This window comes from Artemia sp. Qi Xiang Cuo, chromosome 10 (assembly GCF_049724085.1).
Source record: "Artemia sp. Qi Xiang Cuo chromosome 10, ASM4972408v1, whole genome shotgun sequence".
In the NCBI taxonomy this organism is placed as follows: Eukaryota; Metazoa; Arthropoda; class Branchiopoda; order Anostraca; family Artemiidae; genus Artemia; species Artemia sp. Qi Xiang Cuo.
The window spans coordinates 18,031,630-18,053,651 of NC_142803.1; the positions used below are offsets into that span (position 1 = coordinate 18,031,630).

At 35.7% G+C, this 22,022-nt stretch overlaps 1 protein-coding gene across 1 annotated transcript in view; it reads right to left on the bottom strand.

Annotated features, from left to right (window-relative positions):
- The window catches only part of Dis3l2 (Dis3 like 3'-5' exoribonuclease 2), a 72,545-nt gene that overhangs the window by 12,842 nt on the left and 37,681 nt on the right, over positions 1-22,022 (bottom strand). The window contains exons 7-10 of the mRNA XM_089096137.1: positions 13,842-14,034; positions 12,568-12,798; positions 4,491-4,684; positions 1,452-1,635 (exon numbers count right to left, since the gene is read on the bottom strand). Of these exons, the coding sequence (XP_088952263.1) occupies positions 1,452-1,635; positions 4,491-4,684; positions 12,568-12,798; positions 13,842-14,034 (802 nt within the window). The remainder of the gene's footprint in view (positions 1-1,451; positions 1,636-4,490; positions 4,685-12,567; positions 12,799-13,841; positions 14,035-22,022) is intronic.

Below are 22,022 nucleotides of genomic sequence, written 5' to 3' on the forward strand. Positions count from 1 at the left end.
GAGAGTCCTTTCTCCACTGTACTGTGGTTAATATAATTGTACCATTCAGTTTGACGTATCTATGACGTATAACGTATATAACAAATTAATGTATGTAAAAAAAAGAATAATATAACATAACAAAAATGAATAATATAACAAAAGAAAGAATTTATAACAATAGAAAATTTTCGTTTTTGGGTCTTCCTCTAGGCATATTTTTTTTTATAGTTATAAAAATGCTTAGAAAGCTTTTCAAAAAGACTGATAAATTTTTCTCAGAAAAAGTTCGTTTTCATATGACGTCATTTATGGCTGAAGTATGTGTAAAACTTTACATTAGTGCAGGGCATCATTACAACGCTGATAAAAAATGTGACGTCATTTAAATCACACTATGTTTTAAAATTAAGGTTACAAATTTATTGCATGCGCAGCTGGGATCGGGATTGTACTCTGTGTCATTTACTTTCAAGAAACTACACCAAGTTGTTCCGACAAACATTTAAACAAATGCACGTAAACGTCATTAATGAAATCGATTGTTACCACAAAAATCCGTTGAACTCGAATCCTTCAATGCTGAAGGAGAGTCCTTTCTCCACTGTACTGTGGCAACTGTTAATATAATTATACCATTCAGTTTAACGTATCTAAGACGTCTAAAGTATATAACATATTAATGTATCTAACGTATATAACGAATCAAAGATAATAATGTGTGGTAAATTATCCCGTACAATTGTGGAGCAACTAAGTTTTTCGGCTCCTCTATTATTTTAAGAATAAACTTTATAAGAAAAAAAAAACGTTCTTATTCGTTAAGAAACTTCAAGCTGTAAATGACTGAAACAGTATATAGTGACTATGACTCAGAACCACCCAGATGAGTAGAGTAGGGTTTAACCAGTTTGAATATCAAAGTTTTTATAAGCCAACCCTTCAGTGGTTCCAATTCACGAAAATGTAGGCGGGAGCAAGGAGTTTTTTTTAAAGTGAAAGAACAATTTTTTTTTTGGATATCTAAGGGAAGCATTTCCTTTAATCGTGGTTGCAGCGATAGCTGCAATCTAGTAACAGACGAACACGTACCATAGTAACCAAATAACACGACTTGAAACCCCTATGATGGTGTTGGATCGAAACCCAAAGTATACCATTATTATTTTTGTTCGGTAGGGGAAAATTACTAAAAAAAGAATTACTAAAAAAAAGAAAAAAAGAATTACTTTACAAAACACACCGAAAATTTGCTAATATGCATTTTTTTTTTTTACTTTTTTAGAAGTCAAACATTTTTTTTAGGAGGAGGGGGGGGGGTCAAAAAAATTTACTCACCCACCAGCTAACACAATTTGTGGTGTTTTAGATATTTAAATATTAAAAAAGAACAAGAATGTTTCTCCTTAATCTGGATGCCATTAGCGGATGGTAATATAGCCAAAAAATATTTCAGATATTGTTAAACCAACCTGAAGACTTCCAGAAGACGAAGTATCAACGTGAATACCAATAGAGGCTAGACACTGTGCAACTTCTTCTAACATGAGTTCTTGTGGGGGAGGGTGGCAACGAAGTAATGTAACATCAGGGAAAGTCGTGTAGATTTTTCGGGCGACTGCCATGTTCGCCAATAGCATAAGCTCTTCAACAAGTCTGAAAGGTTAGAGATACTTCTTAAATAAAGTTGAAATGAAATATAATTCAAATTGCCTAAAAACTAAAACTAGAAAATAGCTCTAATAAGGGAGATTTTTCGAAAAGTCTTTTTTTTCTTTTTAGACTGGATGAAGGAAATTATCCAAATCCAATAATAATTGGATGAAGGAAATTGGAATAATTTCCAACTTTTGTGATAATATGTTTGGTGACACGAAAAATAACAGCTTCACATTGCCATTCCTTTAACACAGCTTACGTAACGTAAGAGCATAAAACGGAGTATGATTACAACTATTGCTACAACTAACGACTTATTGAGCGTCTAAGCGGTCTAAGGTCAAGACAGCTGTACTCTTTCACCCACATCTATTCAAAAGTTCATTCTTTACCCCCTCTCAAGGGAGTTAACTTACCTCCCACTACTTATTCAGCCTTCTCCATACAGAAAACTATCACTGAATATCCCTAAAACAGAACTGTATCTAATCCTTCTTAATTTTAATAAGATTTTGATCTTAGTGATCGCAATAACGAGGATTATCAGTTTTTTTGTCATCCGACAAAAAAAAACTGATAAAAAAAGAAGAAAATAAAATATATATATACATACTTAAGCGTGAGAGGTTGTATTTAACGCAAAGCAACTTAGCCACTTAGCATAGGAAATTATATTTATAGTGTGAAAGCTGCTGAACTCCTCAGTCTTTTTTATAATTAAATAAAAAAAATATTGTTTTTCAAGTGAAAGTAAGGAGCAGCATTACAACTTAAAACGAACAGAAATTATTATATATATGAGGGGGTTCGCCCCCGCGTCAATACCTCGCTCTTTACGCTAAAGTTAAAATTTTGTTCCAATTCTTTAAGAATTATCCCAAAATCACAAAGGTCGTTTAATTACAATAAATAGCTCTTTAGAAAGTACTAAGAAAATTTAGCGTAAAGAGGGAAGTATTGACGAGAGGGGCGAACCCCCTCGTATACGTAATAATTTTCGTTCGTCTGAAGTTTTAATGTTGCTCCTTATTTTCAGTTGAAAAACTTATTTACCTTATTTTCTTGTTTTTTTAATTTAGTTTCTGGTCGTTTTTTAAATAATGCTGGGAAATCCAGCGTCGTCTTCATGGAAAATTACCCTCCCCCATGAAATTTACAGTTAGTTACCACGAACTGTTTGATAACACAGTACACCAGCATATAAAACATAAATGCACATTTATAAACACAATATAATTCATAACATAACACATTGATTTATTATAATAGTCGATCACCCAGCACTATCCGGATGATCAGCTAATTTATTTTCAAATTGAGATTCAAGAACAGGATCCAAAAAAAAGCAAATTGACCCCCAGAATAGCTTACAGGATCCAGAAAGGAAAATTGAAAGTAATTTCAAGCTACAAAATGACCTTAAATGAGATATCAAACAAACAATATCACACCTTAACTACTGCCTAACCTCCCTTGAGAAAATTAGTTAATTATACGGAAGATACAAGTAACTACAGGAACTCTCAGGAAATCTCATTACTTCAGGGGGATGAGTAAGGAAACGAGACGCATCCCCTCTGCCCCCGTGGCTGAATTCAGCTTCATTTTCGTATATACAATTGAGCTAGAAAGTCATTGAGCTAGAGGTAGACATTTTTAAAATCTTTATCATAACCAAACCTACAGCAACAGATTGATACTCTCCTTGGGAATAAGGAGCCCGGGGTTCAACTCCCGCTGTCGCTAGATTGGGCGACAGGTTCACCACTTGTCCCTGTAAGAAAAAAACCCAACAACTGAAAAGTCGTCGCCCCATGACACACTATGCGCCGTCAATGGCTCAGTAGGATTTTCAACTGTCTCCCTTTTTATCATGACTGATCTCCTCTAAGGAAATATGGATAAAATTTGCTCCTCGAATTTTCTGACTACTAAGGATCTGATCTTGCATTGTGATGCCCTGTATTAAGGAATATTTTTCAAGGGTTTTAGTTTTGGAGGTATACAGAATGACTCTCCAAGGGGTTATAAGAAACCACTATATTTATTACAAGTCAAAGAACCATAAAAGAGATAAAGGAAAAAAATTGCGTACTCTGTTTGGCGAGGCCAGAGAAAAAATAGTTTGCCTCTTTCACCCAAACATAAATTCCCAGATCCTATCCCCACCCCACCCCACCACCAAAAAAAAGAAGAAAACATTCTCTGGAATTTCTAACTCAAACCCTGAGCCGGAGGACAAAATGGGGAATATTTACTATATTAAGTAGTAGGCTTTCACCTTTTAATGAGACCTACTATGCAACAGTGAGATATAGTCCCATGCCTTTAGGCTTAAGTCATAAAAAAGAAAAAAAAATGTTCTCGCTTGAACATCCCAAAACTAACTGCGTCTGATTGCAAAAACTCCAGAGAAAATATTACCCGTTCTATACAATCACTTTACAGTGTTCAAATTCATCATTTGCTAGGTGTTACGGAGACTTACCGATTCTATACATAGTGAGATTATTATTTCATTTCAACCAATGAAATGACATGTTTTTAGTAAATGGGCAGCAAAGAGGGCAGCAAGATGGATTTTTTTTAGTATCCTGTATTTCCCTATATTTGAGGGCATCTTCAAAGGGCTTTGGTTTTGTAAGTATATAGAATGGCTGTAGCCCTGCCACCGCAAGCCCTCAAACCCCATAGAAAAAATCACCAGCGGCATCTAAATGTATACTTTATATTTTTTTTCAGCACCATTAAACTACTTATTGGTGATTTAATGGTGTTCCAAGTCTCCGTTAAACCAAATAAAACTGATTTTTTCGTACTGTGTTTTAATTCTAGAGAAGAAAAAGACGAACCTATTGCTATCTTTCAACTGATATATTCTAAACCCAGTAGGCATTCCTGTTTCTCTGTCCAGAGTCCAGCCAATCCTTGGCAAATCTAAACGAAGCGCACCATAGGCATGGCGCCGTTGGCGCAAGCTACACGCTATTTTTTGAAGATTCGTTACAACACCACATACTTCCTGAACTGTAAAAGGTTTCTGAATCTGAAACAAAAAAAATAATAAACAACGAGTGAAATATACCTTCATTTATAATAAATAAAAAAAATACACTGAATAGGATGAAGGATAATTTGATGATTCAATTTACAAATGAATAAAAAACATTCAATCTAATCATTTTATTTCATTTCAACCCTTCAGTAGACCATGAAAACAGAAAGAATTACGTGAAAGGACTGACTTGAACAAAAATTTAAACAAATAAAAATATAGAAAAACGGACATAATATTCTAAAAAATGACGGTGGACAAAAACAGTAAAAAAAAAGACAAATTTTAATAGTGAAAAAAATTTGAATATTTCAGTTATACATCAGGAAGTTTCAATTAGAAGCTTTTTTTAGATAAAGGCTCCCGGAAACGAAACCAAAATATTAAGATTTTTTTTTTATTATTAAAAGTTCGTTTTCTATCATTTTTTTGTTCACTGTTTTTATTTATCATATTATATCCGTTTTTAGACATTTTAATTTGTTTAAATTTGTAAATCAACCTGTAATGTCAAGCTCTCGAAAAGTTGACAATTTCGGCATGAAAAAATCTACTTTTCAACGCAAAAACACACATACACAAAAAAAAAGATTTGCAAAAAGAAATATAACAGAAGTTTTGATCACAAATGAAAACAAGTGCTCAATTTATGAGTGTACAGCAATTGAGTAATTTGAAGTTATCTCATTTTTATATCATAAGAACATTTAAACATATATTCATAAAGGATGAGAGTAGAATATATTATCATTTACAAACAACTACAACTACCACAGCAAAACCTCATCAAACTATACACCAAAGACAACACGACGAAATTGACTTAATAAAGCGCCATCTATCTCCAATGTATCCTCTTTTTCCCTAGCCTCATCATTTAAAACAGATGGCCATAGTAACTTGAGAAAAAGCTCATTAGATCACAAATTTGGCCAAAACTTATCAGAGGGCACCACCCGTTTAGTGCCTAAGGACTTCAAATAACATTTTCGAGATACCTCTTTAACCGAAACGGTCAAAAAGTAAAAAACATGCCTTTGGGGCTCATACGGCAAGGGCTTAGGGATAAGTGCCTCAAATTATTCAAATATCCTGTAAAAACAGATGGTAAATACATACACTTGAATATAAACATGAACATACAACACCCTAGTCCGAGAGGTTTCCATTCCTTATGATTCAATGGCCCGCAATGAGGCCATTGAGCCCGCCCTCTTCAAAGTACCCATACCAAGATTCTATTTATCTGCAAACTGTTAAAGTACGTATTTCTCAAGTGGCAATCATATGACGCCTTGCTAAAATCTGAGTCAAGCGAAGAAATTCCGCGAGAATGATAGGAGGACTAACAGTTGGGGCTTTGGGCTCAAGGACCCCGGTCCCCTCCAAAATCAAATAGAGGGGACAGTCCCCTCCTATTCAAAATCAAAGCTCTCCATACTCTTAGTCTGTTTTAAAAAGAACCTAGATGCATATACCACAAACCAGAGAATAAGTGATATCCATAAGGCAAATGCAACCACACAGGACTTGGTAAATATCCTATATGTGAGTTATCCTGTAAGTGATATCCATAAGGCATATGCAACCACAAAGGACTTGGTAAATATTCTATATGTGAGTTATCCTGTAAGTGATATCCATAAGGCATACGCAAATACAAAAGACTTGGTAAATATACTATATGTGAGTTTTCCGGTAAGTGATATCCATAAGGCATATGCAACAACACAGGACTTGGTAAATATCCTGTAAGAGATATCCATAAGGCATATTCAACCACAAAGGACTTGATAAATATCCTGTATGTGAGTTATCCTTTAAGTAATATCCATAAGGCATATGCAACCTCGAAGGACTTGGTAAATATTCTATATGTGAGATATCCTGTATGCGATATCCATAAGGCATATGCAATTACAAAAGACTTGGTAAATCTTCTATATGTGAGTTATCCTGTAAGTGATATCCATAAGGCATATGCAATTACAAAGGACTTGGTAAATATTCTATAAGTGAGTTATCCTGTAAGTGATATCCATATGGCATATGCAACCACAAAGGACTTGGTAAATATCCTATATGTGAGTTATCCTGTAAGTGATATCCATAAGGCATACACAATTACAAAGGACTTGGTAAATATTCTATATGTGAGTTATCCTGTAGTGATATCCATAAGGCATATGCAACCACAAAGGACTTGGTAAATATCCTGTAAGCGATATCCATAAGGCATATGCAACCACAAAGGACTTGATAAATATCCTGTATTTGAGTTATCCTGTAAGTGATATCCATAAGGCATATGCAACCTCAAAGGACTTGGTAAATATTCTATATGTGAGTTATCCTGTAAGTGATATACATAAGGCATACGCAATTACAAAGGACTTGGTAAATATTCTATATGTGAGTTATCCTGTAAGTGATATCCATAAGGCATATGCAACCACAAAGGACTTGGTAAATATCCTGTAAGCGATATCCATAAGGCATATGCAACCACAAAGGACTTGATAAATATCCTGTATTTGAGTTATCCTGTAAGTGATATCCATAAGGCATATGCAACCTCAAAGGACTTGGTAAATATTCTATATGTGAGTTATCCTGTAAGTGATATCCATAAGGCATACGCAATTACAAAGGACTTGGTAAATATTCTATATGTGAGTTATCCTGTAAGTGATATCCATAAGGCATACGCAATTACAAAGGACTTGGTAAATATTCTATATGCGAGTTATCCTGTAAGTGATATCCATAAGGCATATACAACCACAAAGGACTTGGTAAATATCCTGTAAGCGATATCCATATCGCATATGCAACCACAAAGGACTTGATAAATATATTTTATGTGAGTTATCCTGTAAGTGATATCCATAAGGCATATGCAACCACAAAGGACTTGGTAAATATTCTATATGTGAGTTATCCTGTAAGTGATATCCATAAGGCATACGCAATTACAAAGGACTTGGTAAATATTCTATATACGAGTTATCCTGTAAGTGATATCCATAGGGCATACGCAATTAAAAAGGACTTGGTAAATATTCTATATGTGAGTTATCCTGTAAGTGATATCCATAAGGCATATGCAACCACACAGGACTTGGTAAATATTTTGTATGTGAGTTATCCTGTAAGCGATATCCATAAGGCATATGCAACCACAAAGGACTTGGTAAATATCCTGTATGTGAGTTATCCTGTAAGTGATATCCATAAGGCATATGCAACCACAAAGGACTTGGTAAATATTCTATATGTGAGTTATCCTGTAAGTGATATCCATAAGGCATATGCAACCACAAAGGACTTGGTAAATATTCTATATATGAGTTATCCTGTAAGTGATATCCATAAGGCATATGCAACCAAAAAGGACTTGGTAAATATCCAATATGTAAGTTATCCTGTAAGTGATATCCATAAGGCATATGCAACCACAAAGGACTTGGCAAATATTATATATGTGAGTTATCCTGTAAGTGATATCCATAAGGCATATGCAACCGCAACGGACTCGGTAAATATTCTATATATGAGTTATCCTGTAAGTGATATCCATAAGGCATATGCAACCACAAAGGACTTGGTAAATATACTTTATGTGAGTTATTCTGTAAGTGATATCCATAAGGCATATGCAACCACAAAGGACTTGGTAAATATACTATATGTGAGTTATCCTGTAAGTGATATCCATAAGGAATATGCAACCGCAAAGGACTTGGTAAATATTATATATGTGAGTTATCCTGTAAGTGATATCCATAAGGCATATGCAACCACAACGGACTCGGTAAATATCCTGTAAGCGATATCCATAAGGCATATTCAACCACAAAGGACTTGATAAATATCCTGTATGTGAGTTATCCTGTAAGTGATATCCATAAGGCATATGCAACCACAAAGGACTTGTTAAATATTCTATATGTGAGTTATCTTGTAAGTGATATCCATAATGCATATGCAACCACAAAGGACTTGATAAATATTCTATATGTGAGTTATTCTGTAAGTGATACCCATAATGCATATGCAACCGCAAAGGACTTGGTAAATATTCTTTATGTGTGTTATTTTGTAAGTGATATCCATAAGGCATATGCAACCACAAAGGACTTGGTAAATATACTGTATGTGAGTTATTCTGTAAGTGATATCCATAAGACATATGCAACCACAAAGGACTTGGTAAATATCCTGTATGTGAGTTATCCTGTAAGCAAAATCCATAAGGCATATGCAACCACAAAGGACTTGGTAAATATTCTATATGTGAGTTATCCTGTAAGTGATATCCATAAGGCATATACAACCACAAAGGACTTGGTAAATATTATCTATGTGAGTTATCCTGTAAGTGATATCCATAAGGCATATGCAACCACAAATGACTTGGTAAATATCCTGTATGTGAGCTATCCTGTAAGTGATATCCATAAGGCATATGAAGCCACATAGGACTTGATAAATATTCTATATGTGAGTTATCCTGTAAGCGATATCCATAAGGCCTATGCAACCACAACGGACTCGGTAAATATTCTATATATGAGTTATCCTGTAAGTGATATCCATAAGGCATATGCAACCACAAAGGACTTGGTAAATATCCTATATGTAAGTTATCCTCTAAGTGATATCCAAGGCATATGCAACCACAAAGAACTTGGTAAATATCCTGTATGTGAGTTATCCTGTAAGCGATATCCATAAGGCATGTGCAACCACAAAGGACTTGATAAATATCATGTATGTGAGTTATCCTGTAAGTGATATCCATAAGGCATATGCAACCACAAAGGACTTGGTAAATATTCTATATGTGAGTTATCCTGTAAGTGATATTCATAAGGCCTACGCAATTACAAAGGACTTGGTAAATATTCTATATGTGAGTTATCCTGTAAGTGATATCCATAAGGCATACGCAATTACAAAGGACTTGGTAAATATTCTATAAGTGAGTTATCCTGTAAGTGATATCCATAAGGCATATGCAACCACACAGGACTTGGTAAATATCCTGTATGTGAGTTATCCTGTAAGTAATATCCATAAGGCATACACAATTACAAAGGACTTGGTAAATATTCTATATGTGAGTTATCCTGTAGTGATATCCATAAGGCATATGCAACCACAAAGGACTTGGTAAATATCCTGTAAGCGATATCCATAAGGCATATGCAACCACAAAGGACTTGATAAATATCCGGTATGTGAGTTATCCTGTAAGTAATATCCATAAGGCATATGCAACCACAAAGGACTTGGTAAATATTCTATATGTGAGATATCCTGTATGTGATATCCATAAGGCATACGCAATTACAAAGGACTTGGTAAATATTCTATATGTGAGTTATCCTGTAAGTGATATCCATAAGGCATAAACAATTACAAAAGACTTGGTAAATATTCTATAAGCGAGTTATCCTGTAGTTATATCCAAATGTCATATACAAACACACAGGACTTGGTAAATATCCTGTAAGAGATATCGAAACGGCATGTTCACCCACACAGTACGTGATAAAAATAATATATGTGAGTTATCCTGTAAGTAATATCCATAAGGCATATGCACCCACGAAGGACTTGGTAAATATTCTATATGTGAGATATCCTGTATGTGATATCCATAAGGCATACGCAATTACAAAGGACTTGGTAAATATTCTATATGTGAGTTATCCTGTAAGTGATATCCATAAGGCATACGCAATTACAAAGGACTTGGTAAATATTCTATAAGTGAGTTATCCTGTAAATGATATCCATATGGCATATGCAACCACAAAGGACTTGTTAAATATCCTGTATGTGAGTTATCCTGTAAGTGATATCCATAAGGCATATGCAACGACAAAGGACTTGGTAAATATCCTGTATGTGAGTTATCCTGTAAGTGATATCCATAAGGCATATGCAACCACAAAGGACTTGGTAAATATCCTATATGTGAGTTATCCTGTAAGTGATATCCATAAGGCATATGCAACCACAACGGACTCGGTAAATATTCTATATGTGAGTTATCCTGTAAGTGATATCCATAAGGCATATGCAACCAAAAAGGACTTGGTAAATATCCAATATGTAAGTTATCCTGTAAGTGATATCCATAAGGCATATGCAACCACAAAGGACTTGGCAAATATTCTATATGTGAGTTATCCTGTAAGTGATATCCATAAGGCATATGCAACCGCAAAGGACTTGGTAAATATTCTGTATGTGAGTTATCCTGTAAGTGATACCCATAATGCATATGCAACCACAAAGGACTTGGTAAATATTCTATATGTGAGTTATCTTGTAAGTGATATCCATAAAGCATATGCAACCACAAAGGACTTGGTAAATATCCTGTATGTGAGTTATTCTGTAAGTGATATCCATAAGGCATATGCAACCACAAAGGACTTGGTAAATATTCTATATGTGAGTTTCCTGTAAGTGATATCCGTAAGGCAAATGCAACCACAGAGGACTTGGTAAATATTCTATATGTGAGTTATCCTGTAAGTGATATCCATAAGGCATATGCAACCACAAAGGACTTGGTAAATATCCTGTAAGCGATATCCATAAGGCATATGCAACCACAAAGGACTTGGTAAATATCCTGTATGTGAGTTATCCTGTAAGCGATATCCATAAAGCATGTGCAGCCACAACGGACTTGATAAATATCCTGTATGTGAGTTATTCTGTAAGTGATACCCATAAGGCATATGCAACCACAAAGGACTTGGTAAATATTCTATATGTGTGTTATCCTGTAAGAGATATCAATAAGGCATATGCAACCACAAAGGACTTGGTAAATATCCTGTATGTGAGTTATCCTGTAAGTGATATCCATAAGGCATATGCAACCACAAAGGACTTGGTAAATATCCTGTATGTGAGTTATCCTGTAAGCAAAATCCATAAGGCATATGCAACCACAAAGGACTTGGTAAATATTCTATATGTGAGTTATTCTGTAAGTGATATCCATAAGGCATATGCAACCACAAAGGACTTGGTAAATATGCTATATGTGAGTTATTCTGTAAGTGATATCAATATGGCATATGCAACCACAACGGACTCGGTAAATATTCTATATATGAGTTATCCTGTAAGTGATATCCATAAGGCATATGCAACCACAAAGGACTTGGTAAATATCCTATATGTAAGTTATCCTCTAAGTGATATCCAAGGCATATGCAACCACAAAGAACTTGGTAAATATCCTGTATGTGAGTTATCCTGTAAGCGATATCCATAAGGCATGTGCAACCACAAAGGACTTGATAAATATCATGTATGTGAGTTATCCTGTAAGTGATATCCATAAGGCATATGTAACCACAACAGACTTGTTAAATATCCTGTATGTGAGTTATCTTCCTTTCCCTTTGAGAAGTCTTTCGACATAGATTAGTAGTGATCACGCTACAACTTACTCCTGTAACTGATTAAATTAGAAAAATATTTTTCCACGGAATACGGGTACGTATTAAATTTGAATCAGCACGTTTTCTTCACAATGAACCTTCTCCCTCTGGTAGATCTCCAATCTACCCATGCTACAGAATGTGATAGATTAGTGATGAGAACCTAGACCTATGTAATTTGTTCGCACGAGTCTCATTATCAGGCCTCATAATTGACTTACTGACTTTCGCTAAGGACGACCTTTTCCGTAAGGCCATTTCCTGAGCACATTTAGGAGCAATAAACATAAAAGAAACTAAAAACAAAAATGAACTAAACGCAAAAAACTACTTACACTTATAGAAAACACATATCACTTACAGAAATTTCCTTGAAATAAATTATTCTATTAGACTTACTTCAGGCAACTCATTTTGAGCCCAGTCATTCTTTCCTGGATTCTCTATAATTGACTGAGCGTGCTCATAGGCTAACTTCGCACATGATTTTATAACACTTCGTCCAAACCATTCTTCCTCTATGTCTCCCTCTCCATTCATAACCCACTCAACAGAGAAGGCTAGGCGGTCTTCCCCAGGATTTAGTGAACATAGTTGTTCACAAAGAAGCCTTGGTAGCATGGGAACAACCTGAAAATGGACAAATTCAACTTTCAAAACTAAATAATTAAACAGAAATCCTTTCCAACCCCGGTAAATGGAAAATAGTGGCCCAAAAATACGCCTTTTTCTTACTCTTCAGTATTTGGTGAAGTTAAATCTTGCATTGTAAAATCGTAAAATCATCACCCCTGTAAGGGTTAGACCTAAGTACAGGTATGAAATAGACGTTTCATAATTCAGAGCTGCTGATGGGTGTCCACTTATGAAGCGTATACTTGCCCATTATTTCCAGCTTGCAAAGAGTAAATATTCAAGGAACGTGTTCTTAGCTTAACTCAGCATTTAGAATTGACAAATTCAACTTTTAAAAATATAAAATTAAACAGAAACCTTCCCAACCAGGACAATTGGAAAATACTAACCCAAAAATACACTTTTTTTATGTTTTTACTCTGCATTATCTGGAGAAATAAAACCTTCTGACCCCTCACCCCTGTATGGGTTAAACCTTTGAACGCGTATGAAACAAGTGTTTTTTTTTACTTAAAACCGCTGTCCAATTTGAGTGTCCAATTACGAAGCGTACGCTATTCAAACACAACACTCGGTAAATACCTTGAGAAGGACCTGTAGCGAAGGAGACATGTTAAGAAACCAGTTCATAATAGCAGAATAATTGTAGCTAACACACTTTACATACAGCCCCGCTATACTTTACCCCTAACCCCCCTAATGTGCAAATATATAGCCCAATTTATATACTTCCCATGTATTCTCCCAATGCATCTCTTTTGTTTCAATCCATTTACGTGTAAATTGAATCAACTGTAACGAACAAGAACAAAAAAAAACAAAAAACTGACAGGTGGCAGAATACATCAGAAATATATAAATTGGGCTATATATTTGCACATTAGGGTGGGTCAAAATATTCCCACGGTAAAAAGATAACTATACCACTATTCATAGTTATTTAAAAAAAATTGTACAGAAACATAAGGAAATAAAAGGAATCTAAAAAAGAAAAAGAAAGAAAGATAAAGAAGGAAACAAAAGAAAGAGAAACCTACCTTTTGAACTAGATATACGCTAGTTCCTCGGTGACCAGCAGCTGTGTCTAGAGGTGTATTCTCTTTGACAAGGAAACTGACATCTGCAATATGAACACCAATTCGATACCTGTCATCACCTAGGGGGGTGCAAGATACGGCGTCATCTAAATCACGAGCTGTGCTGGGGTCAATTGTAAACACACACTGATTTCTAAAATGAAGCACAAATATGCCATCAATATTCGACTATATAAAAAAAGCGTATTTTCAAGGGTATTCATCGTTTGACTTACTCAGTTCTTTTCAGAAAATGAGAGTAAACCACTAAAACACGTATTTAGATATTACTTCGCCAAAAAAATCGATACCTATCATCACCAAAGGGGATACGATACACTGGAGATATGCTGCATCTAAATCGCGAGCTGTGCTGTCAGTTGTAAAGACACACTGGTTTCTACGAAGCAAAAATATACAATCAATATTCGACTATGCAAAATAAACCCATATTTTCGACTCTCATTCCAATAATTCATTAGTCGTTTGACCTACTCAGTTCTTTCCAGAAAATAAGAGTAAAGAATTAAGATGCTCATTTTAGATTTTACTTCCCAAAAAACAATAGTACATCGATACAACGATACATTTTTGTAAGTCGAAAAAACAACTCTTCTTTGCGATTATCGCGAGATTTTCAATTGCTTAACAACCCTCAAGATCGGTGAATAGATCCTGGGAATTAGAGACCGTACATCGATAAAACAACTCTTCTTTACGATTATCACGAAATTTCCAATTGCTTAACAACCTTAAGATCGGTGAATAGATTCTGGGTATTGGAGATCCTGTATCGATACATCGATACATTTTTGTGCTAATCGAAACAACAATTCTTGTTTACGATTATCGTGAGATGTCCAATTGCTTAACAACCCTTAAATGAGTGAGCAGATCCTGGGAATTGGAGATCGTGCATCGATAAAACGATACATCGATAAATTTTTGTGCAAATCGAAACAACAACTCTTTTTTTACGATTATCGCGAGATTTTCAATTGCTTAACAACCATCAAGATCGGTGAAAAGACTCTGGGAATTGAAGATCCATTATCGATACATCGATACGTTTTTGTGCAAATCGAAACAACAATTCTTGTTTACGATTATCGCGAGATTTCCAATTGCTTAACAGCCCTTAAATGGGTGAGTAGATCCTGGGAATTGGAGATCGTGCATCGATTAAACGAGCATCGATACATTTTTGTGAAAATCGATACTACAACTCTAGTTTACGATCATCACAAGATTTCCAATAGCGCTGTTTCGTTAGAAATGCCACACTTTCTTTAGCTCTTTGGTGCCATATATTTTAGTCTGTTTTTTTTTTTGCTATTTTTTCATCCACGTTTCTTTTCTAACTTAGCACACACTAGTACCAAAAACTGTGTAACTGCACTTGGAGGTTTAAATTTATCATAAATTAAATTCCTGACTTTTTCCCAATTTTTTAAGATACATGTGGGTGTACAAGTTTCTATTTAACTAATTCCAAAAATCAAATTTCATTATCATTTTCAAAAATCAAATTTAAGCTTTTGGTACTTTGAAGAACTCAATTTAAAGAATATCAATACTTCTACGGTACTTCGAAGAATAGTAATGGTAGAAAAAGAAAAAAAGAATATACAAGTTGAAGAGGTGATTAATTTTAAATTATCGTGTCAGAGCCATCTGCATAACAGGTGGCTTAAAAAATTTACGGCTCTTTATTATTTCCGACCCAATTATAATTTTTACGGCTTTGTATTATTTACGACCCAATCATAATTTATCCACCCTTTATTATTTACGGCCCAAGTATAATTTTAAAGATTTTTTTGTGTCGTGTCAAGTCTGTCATGGTAGTCCTGGATACCAAGCTGGGCATACAACACACACTGTCTTACATAGCTGCAATACACAGACTTTAAGGCTTTGGACAACATTACTGCACCTTTGTGGGCCGTAATTACGCTTGGCCCGTAAATAATAAAGGGCTGTGAAAATTATACAATAATAATGACAAAAAACATATTTTCGTCAGTGTTGTCAAACTAAACCGTAAAAATAAACAAGCAAAACTAATTAGTTGAACTGGACAAGAGCTTTTCGTCAGTAAAAACCACAGTTTATATAATTATCCAGTATGATCTTTCCCTATCTCACCCATTATAAAAACCTGGACCGAGGTGCGAGCGCTCCAGAGAACGTTTTTGCAGATATAAACACAAGCGGCATTAGATCTTTTCACTGGCAGACAAAGAATAATCACCTACGGAACAAGTACTGACAAAACCACTTGGCCGGCTCAACCAATAAGTGGACAATAAGTGCAGAAATAAGTGGGAGGAGCTTTTTGTTCACACCGAGAATGAAGAGCCAGAAATCATTTGCGGTAAACTTACTGGATAATTTTATAAACTGTGGTAAAAACTTAATCGCTAATAATCTGTTGATTCCTAACGGCAACGACATCTTCAAAAAAATGCTATACTTTCTTCAGCTGTTTGGTGCATGTATTTTAGCCTATTTTCTGCTATTTTTTCTTCCACTTTTCTTTTTTAATTTGACACACATTACTACCGAAAACTGTATAACCGCATTTGGAGGTTTATTTTATTATAAATCAAACTCTTGATTTTTTCCTAATTTCTTAAGATATATGATTGTATGGGTTTCCATTTAACCAAACCCAAAAATCAAATTTTATTTCCACTGTTTTCGATACCTTGAAAAATTTGATTTGAAGAATAGCAAAACTAATACGGTACTTTGAAGAATAGTAGAAAAAAACAGTATATACAGGTTGAAGAGGTGATTAAATTTAAGTTATTGGCCCAGGGCCAGCAGCATATCAGGTGGCTTAAACTATTTACGGCTTTTTATTATTTACTGCCAAAGTTCTATTTTTATGGCCCTTTATTTACAGCCCAAGTATAATTTTTAAGGCTCTTCATTATTTTAGGGACAAGTATAATAATGACGATCCTTTATTGTTTACGGCCCAATTAAAATTTTTAAGGTTCTTTTTGTATTGTGTCAAGTCTGTTATGTTAAGACCTTTGGCAGTCCTGGATACCAAGCATACTGCATACATGGTTTTACATAACTGCAATTTTTTATTATTTTTATTAACAAATGGGTAAAAAAAACACAACAGTTAGACCTCTGTATAAACGCATTTAAACTCTGCAATACAAAGACTTTAAAACTATGGCCAAATTACAGTACCATTTTGCACCATAACGTTTGCACAATCCCTTAGCTTCTTGGGCGCGTATCTAAGCTTCTTGAGCGTTTATCTAAGCTTCTTGGGCGTGTGTAAACCTTACGTTTTGTAATTGTTTTCTTTTAGTATTAATAAATTGATTGATCGATTGACACGCAAACGCTTTCCATCATCTGATGCTCACAACGGTGTTTGATGCTCATAACGTTTTCCATCTCCTTTCTGTTGGAATTTTGCCAACATGAAAAGAGACCTATTCCCATTCCACGTCTTTGAGTTCAAGTCGCAAGCCAATAGTTGTTCTAAGAACCGAAATTTAAAGCCAAACCTGTTCAAAATTTAGTTAAGCCAAAAGCAAAGAAAACCTATTAGTCAGCCGTTTTGAGACACTTTTTCAGTCTTTTAGTTTACAAACCTTAGCTTGGCTTGAAATTTTCGAATGGTCTAAAATTTTGAATTTATTTTTATAGCTGTTATAAAACAGTTGGGGGTAAACGAAAAGCAGATCCTCTAATGGGATAGTAGGAGGTCATAGGAAAGATTTCAAGGAGGTAAGCGTTCCTTGAAGGGAGAAATGTGAGGAAGGAGGTGTGAAAATATGATGGAATGAACAATGAGCCTGCGCAGATGCGTTGGTCACAGGCGGCTGGGTTCTATGATTATACGTCCTTTTTCAGAAGTAATTTTCAAATTTTTCCACTGGAAGGGAGGGAGGGAGGAAGAGACCAGTTAGCCATGATCAAGTAGAAAACAGGGTACTTGTATAATATAGCCCCTACCGCACGTTGTTCATTCACTGACACATTATAGAACCAGTTTTTGTTAGTTTCTTTCAGCTTAGCGTGAGACAAGACAAAGAGAAGTGACAGAATAGATGAGAAACATATAATTTGAGCTTTATATTTGCACATCAGGGGGAGGGTGTTGGTAAAGCATTTGGACAGTGTGAAGTTAGAAAACAATTCTTACTTCATAATATGCAGAATAATATATCAATTATAACTAAAATCATAAATTTTTCCAATTTTGGACGACGTTCTCCTCCTACACCTGATTGCAAGGATGTGTGTAAGATCTGTAAATGACAATAATTATAACTAAAAATCATGATAAATATTCGTTATAAAAGAATGATAAAACGGTAAAAGGGCAAAAAACAAAGGAAGAACATTTATAAATCACGTAAAATAAACAGTATTAATCAGTGGCGTATCCAGGATTTTGTTTCGGGGGGGGGGGGGGCCGTCAGTCTACCTTTTTATAGCAGTCATGTGAGCAAGAAAATTATCTATCATAGTGCAAGATTTCAGGCGGGGGGTATGGGGGTTATGGGGTAGCTAGGTAAAGAAATGAAAAGTTCACACTTGTCATGAGTATTTCTAGTTGTAGACATTTTTTGTTTTAGAATGGATAACAAAATTTTGCCAACAAACTCAGAATTAAAAAAAAAGTTAGAAGCACTGAGAGCTTCTATTTTGGGCGAGTAGATGTTTTGGAACTGCCACGAAGCGGCAGAATTTAGAAAATGTAAAAAAAGAAGTGCATTATTCCTTATATTTGCCTATGGGACCCTTGTTTTAGAGAACCAAATAAATAAAAAATAATATTATATCAGACAATTGCCCAGAATTTGGTTTCGGAGGGGTTGGGGCCTCAGTCTACCTAATATAGCAGCCATGAAAGCAAGAAATGTATTGATATTAACATTGTTTACAGAGGACGAAGCACAATTAAAGTTTAAAAAAACAGAATCACCTGCACTAACGAGCAACGAAAGACGACCTAACCTCTCACAGTAACAGCTGCCTGTCTTTTTTGGCTGCAAATCAATCGAAAACTTGGTCAGCATCGACCTGGATATTGTGGTTCAGGGTCACGTGAGCTAGTCCGTTCAGACACTCCTCGCTCGTTGGGCTCTGCAGATAGGTTTTTTATCTCTTAAGACAGCTAAAGCTCCTCTCATCAGAAGCGGTAGTCACTGGTAATATCTGAAAAATCGTCAAAAGCCTTCGAATTCATGGGAAAAATTTTGTATCACATCACGCAAGAGTCGAAGCAACAGTTGATGGTTCCTCAGACATTCCGAGCCACTTCTGTTTCCAAAGGACTAACTCACATTCCAGTGCACGTCTACCCCCGTGAAATCCCTCGTAAACAGCAACAGCGTTCACAAATTCATTAATTTTTAATGACTCGCTGTTAGCTGGCAAAAGTCTTCCGATTTTTTGAAAGATGCCTCCTAATGGCGCAAAAATCTTTGATCAAGTTCTTCAATAAGTGAAGTAAAGTAAGGTTCGAACAATGACTCGCGATAAAAACCATTGATGGACTCATTATCGTTGATGGACTTTTGGTGGATAGACCTTGGAACAGTCGGAGCCACATTTAACTCTTGTGCAAGCTCATAGGCTTTCTGAAAAATTGTTTCAAAATTATTTTGTTTTGACTGCAGTAAAGTATCAGAACATAGCTTAACATGCCGACAGCACTCAACTAAGTCTAAATCTTCGGCTTACAGCGCCCTAGAGACAGAGAGCATTATGGCACTTACAATCTCTAGCATAGCCATCGTGAACATAAAACTAAATTCGCTTGCAGCTGAAACCAACGCATTCGCTTTTGAAATGATTTCCGTATCGCACCGTATGCTACCAAGTATATCCTTAAGTACAGAAATAATCGCACAATACAAAGACATAAAAACTAAAATACAATCGTGACACTCCACCCATCTCGTTTCGCACAACTTCACAAGCTTCCTCAAAGGACTATCGGGACAAACGACAGCGACCGTTTCTACAAACATATTTGCTCTTTTTGGTGAGGATAATAAAAATAATATAATCTGCTGTATAGTAGCAAAGGTTGACCTAACAAGTCCTACCCTACTAGTTTTACATACAGCCTAATTTAAGCTGTGCGATGTACAGTGGGTGTAGATCACATGCGGATATTTTTTCCCAATTTCTGCCTGTGCACCAGAATAGCAGCCTGACATGTTGCTGGCCCCATCAAAACCAACCCCCACAAATTTCTCCACTTTTAAGCCGAACGCTATGCATTGGCTGATGATTTGTTTCGCTACTGCAGAGCCGGTGAGATTTCCGAAAACAGAAAACCCGAGAGACAGCTCTTCAAGTAAAGCACGAGTTTCATATTAGTATCTGACTACAAGAACTAACTAGAACTAATTAGGCTTGTCATCATGTGTATCAATAACTGTACAACGAACCAGAAGAATCCTTTGACGCTATATGCTGATGACTGCAGGCTCCTAGGACTGGCCCAGAACAACCTAAATCTATCAACAAATGCAAGAAGATCTGGACAGACTATCTAGATTGTCATCAGATTGGTGTCTACAGTTCAATGCCTTAAAATGTAAAGTTCTACATCTTGGACACAACAATCCAAAACTTGCATATCACATAGGAGACGCCCAGCTTGAGGCAGTCAGTGAGGAGAAGGACCTGGGGGTTATTGTTGACAATGAGCTGAAGTTTCACTGCCACACACAAGATCAAGTTGCAAAAGCAAACCAAGCCCTTGGCCTTATAAAGCGAACATTTACCACCAGGATGTCGGGACTGATTACGAAACTGTACAAAGCCATGGTCGGTCCTCACCTGGAATTTGGCATGACCCTAGCCTCTCCGTACTATAAGACGGGTGTGAAAATACTTGACAGTGTCCAAATAAGAGCAACTAAGCTTATCTCTGCATTCCAAGACAGACCTTATGAGGAACGTCTCACTTTACTCAAACTCCCTACCTTAGTATACTATAGGAAAAGATGAGACGTAATAGAAACTCGTAAGTTGCTAGGAATTGACCTATTAAGTCTTATCTTTTCCTTGTCCTTCTCAACTTCTTAAAGAGGATGCATCAATTAGCTGCAGGTCCCCCGTTGTATCGATCGAGAGCGCAAAAACCTCCTCTCAGATTATTCTGTCTCACTCTGGAATAACTTGTCTGAAGCCACCATCTAATCTAAAACTCTAAATGCCTTCAAGATAGGAGTTGATCAAGACTCGGCCAGCGCCGAATGGAGGCTGAACTGGGATGTCAAACCATAACCTTGGAACACCACCAGCGACATTTCTACAGGAGGCTCAACACCACCTTATCTCGCTGGACATGCGATTTAAGGTAATTTAAGGTAATTTTCTTTCTTTCCTCTCATGTGACCTTTCAGTTTCAATGCTTAGCTTACACTGGAATTATAGCAGCGTTTGAAACTTTGAATGAACTATTGCCTTAGTCCGATTCCTTATCGCAATTCATTCAATGCAGAGAAGCTAGTGCTTATAGCTGCGGGGGTTAAATAGTGAGAAAAATTTCTTGACATCTTGTTTGATTACAGGAGGTGATTGCACGTTTGATGATTAAATAATGATATAAGCTTGCTGGAAAAATGGATAGCCATTTAACAAGAAATGAAAAAAAGAACGGGTGTTGCAAATAACTTAAAAGCGTGAATATTTCGGAACTTACAATATTGGCACTTAAAAAAAGAAGAAAAGAAATTTCAGGGGGAGGAGGGCGGGCCACTCCGCCCCCCCCCCCCTGGATACGCTACTGGTATTAATATCAGATGTTGAGAGGAAAGAAAAAAGGGTAAAATAATTTTTTTCAAAAAGATGAAAGGCAGAAAGGCAGAAAAAAATTATTTCTGCAACTTCCCGCACTGCGCTTGTATAGCTCAAATTTTCCCAGAAAAACTCAAAAAGGGTATTAAAAAAAGATGAAATGTGAATATTTGAAAACAACAATAAGGCTGAAACACGAAATGAAGAGAAGTGTATAAAAAACACATCTTACTATTTTCATCTTCACCCATTCTCTCCCAAAGAGTTAGTTTTCAAACATCACAAATTTTGTTTGTTAATTTGCATCGAAACTAATTTAAACAAAAAAAATTAAAAAATATA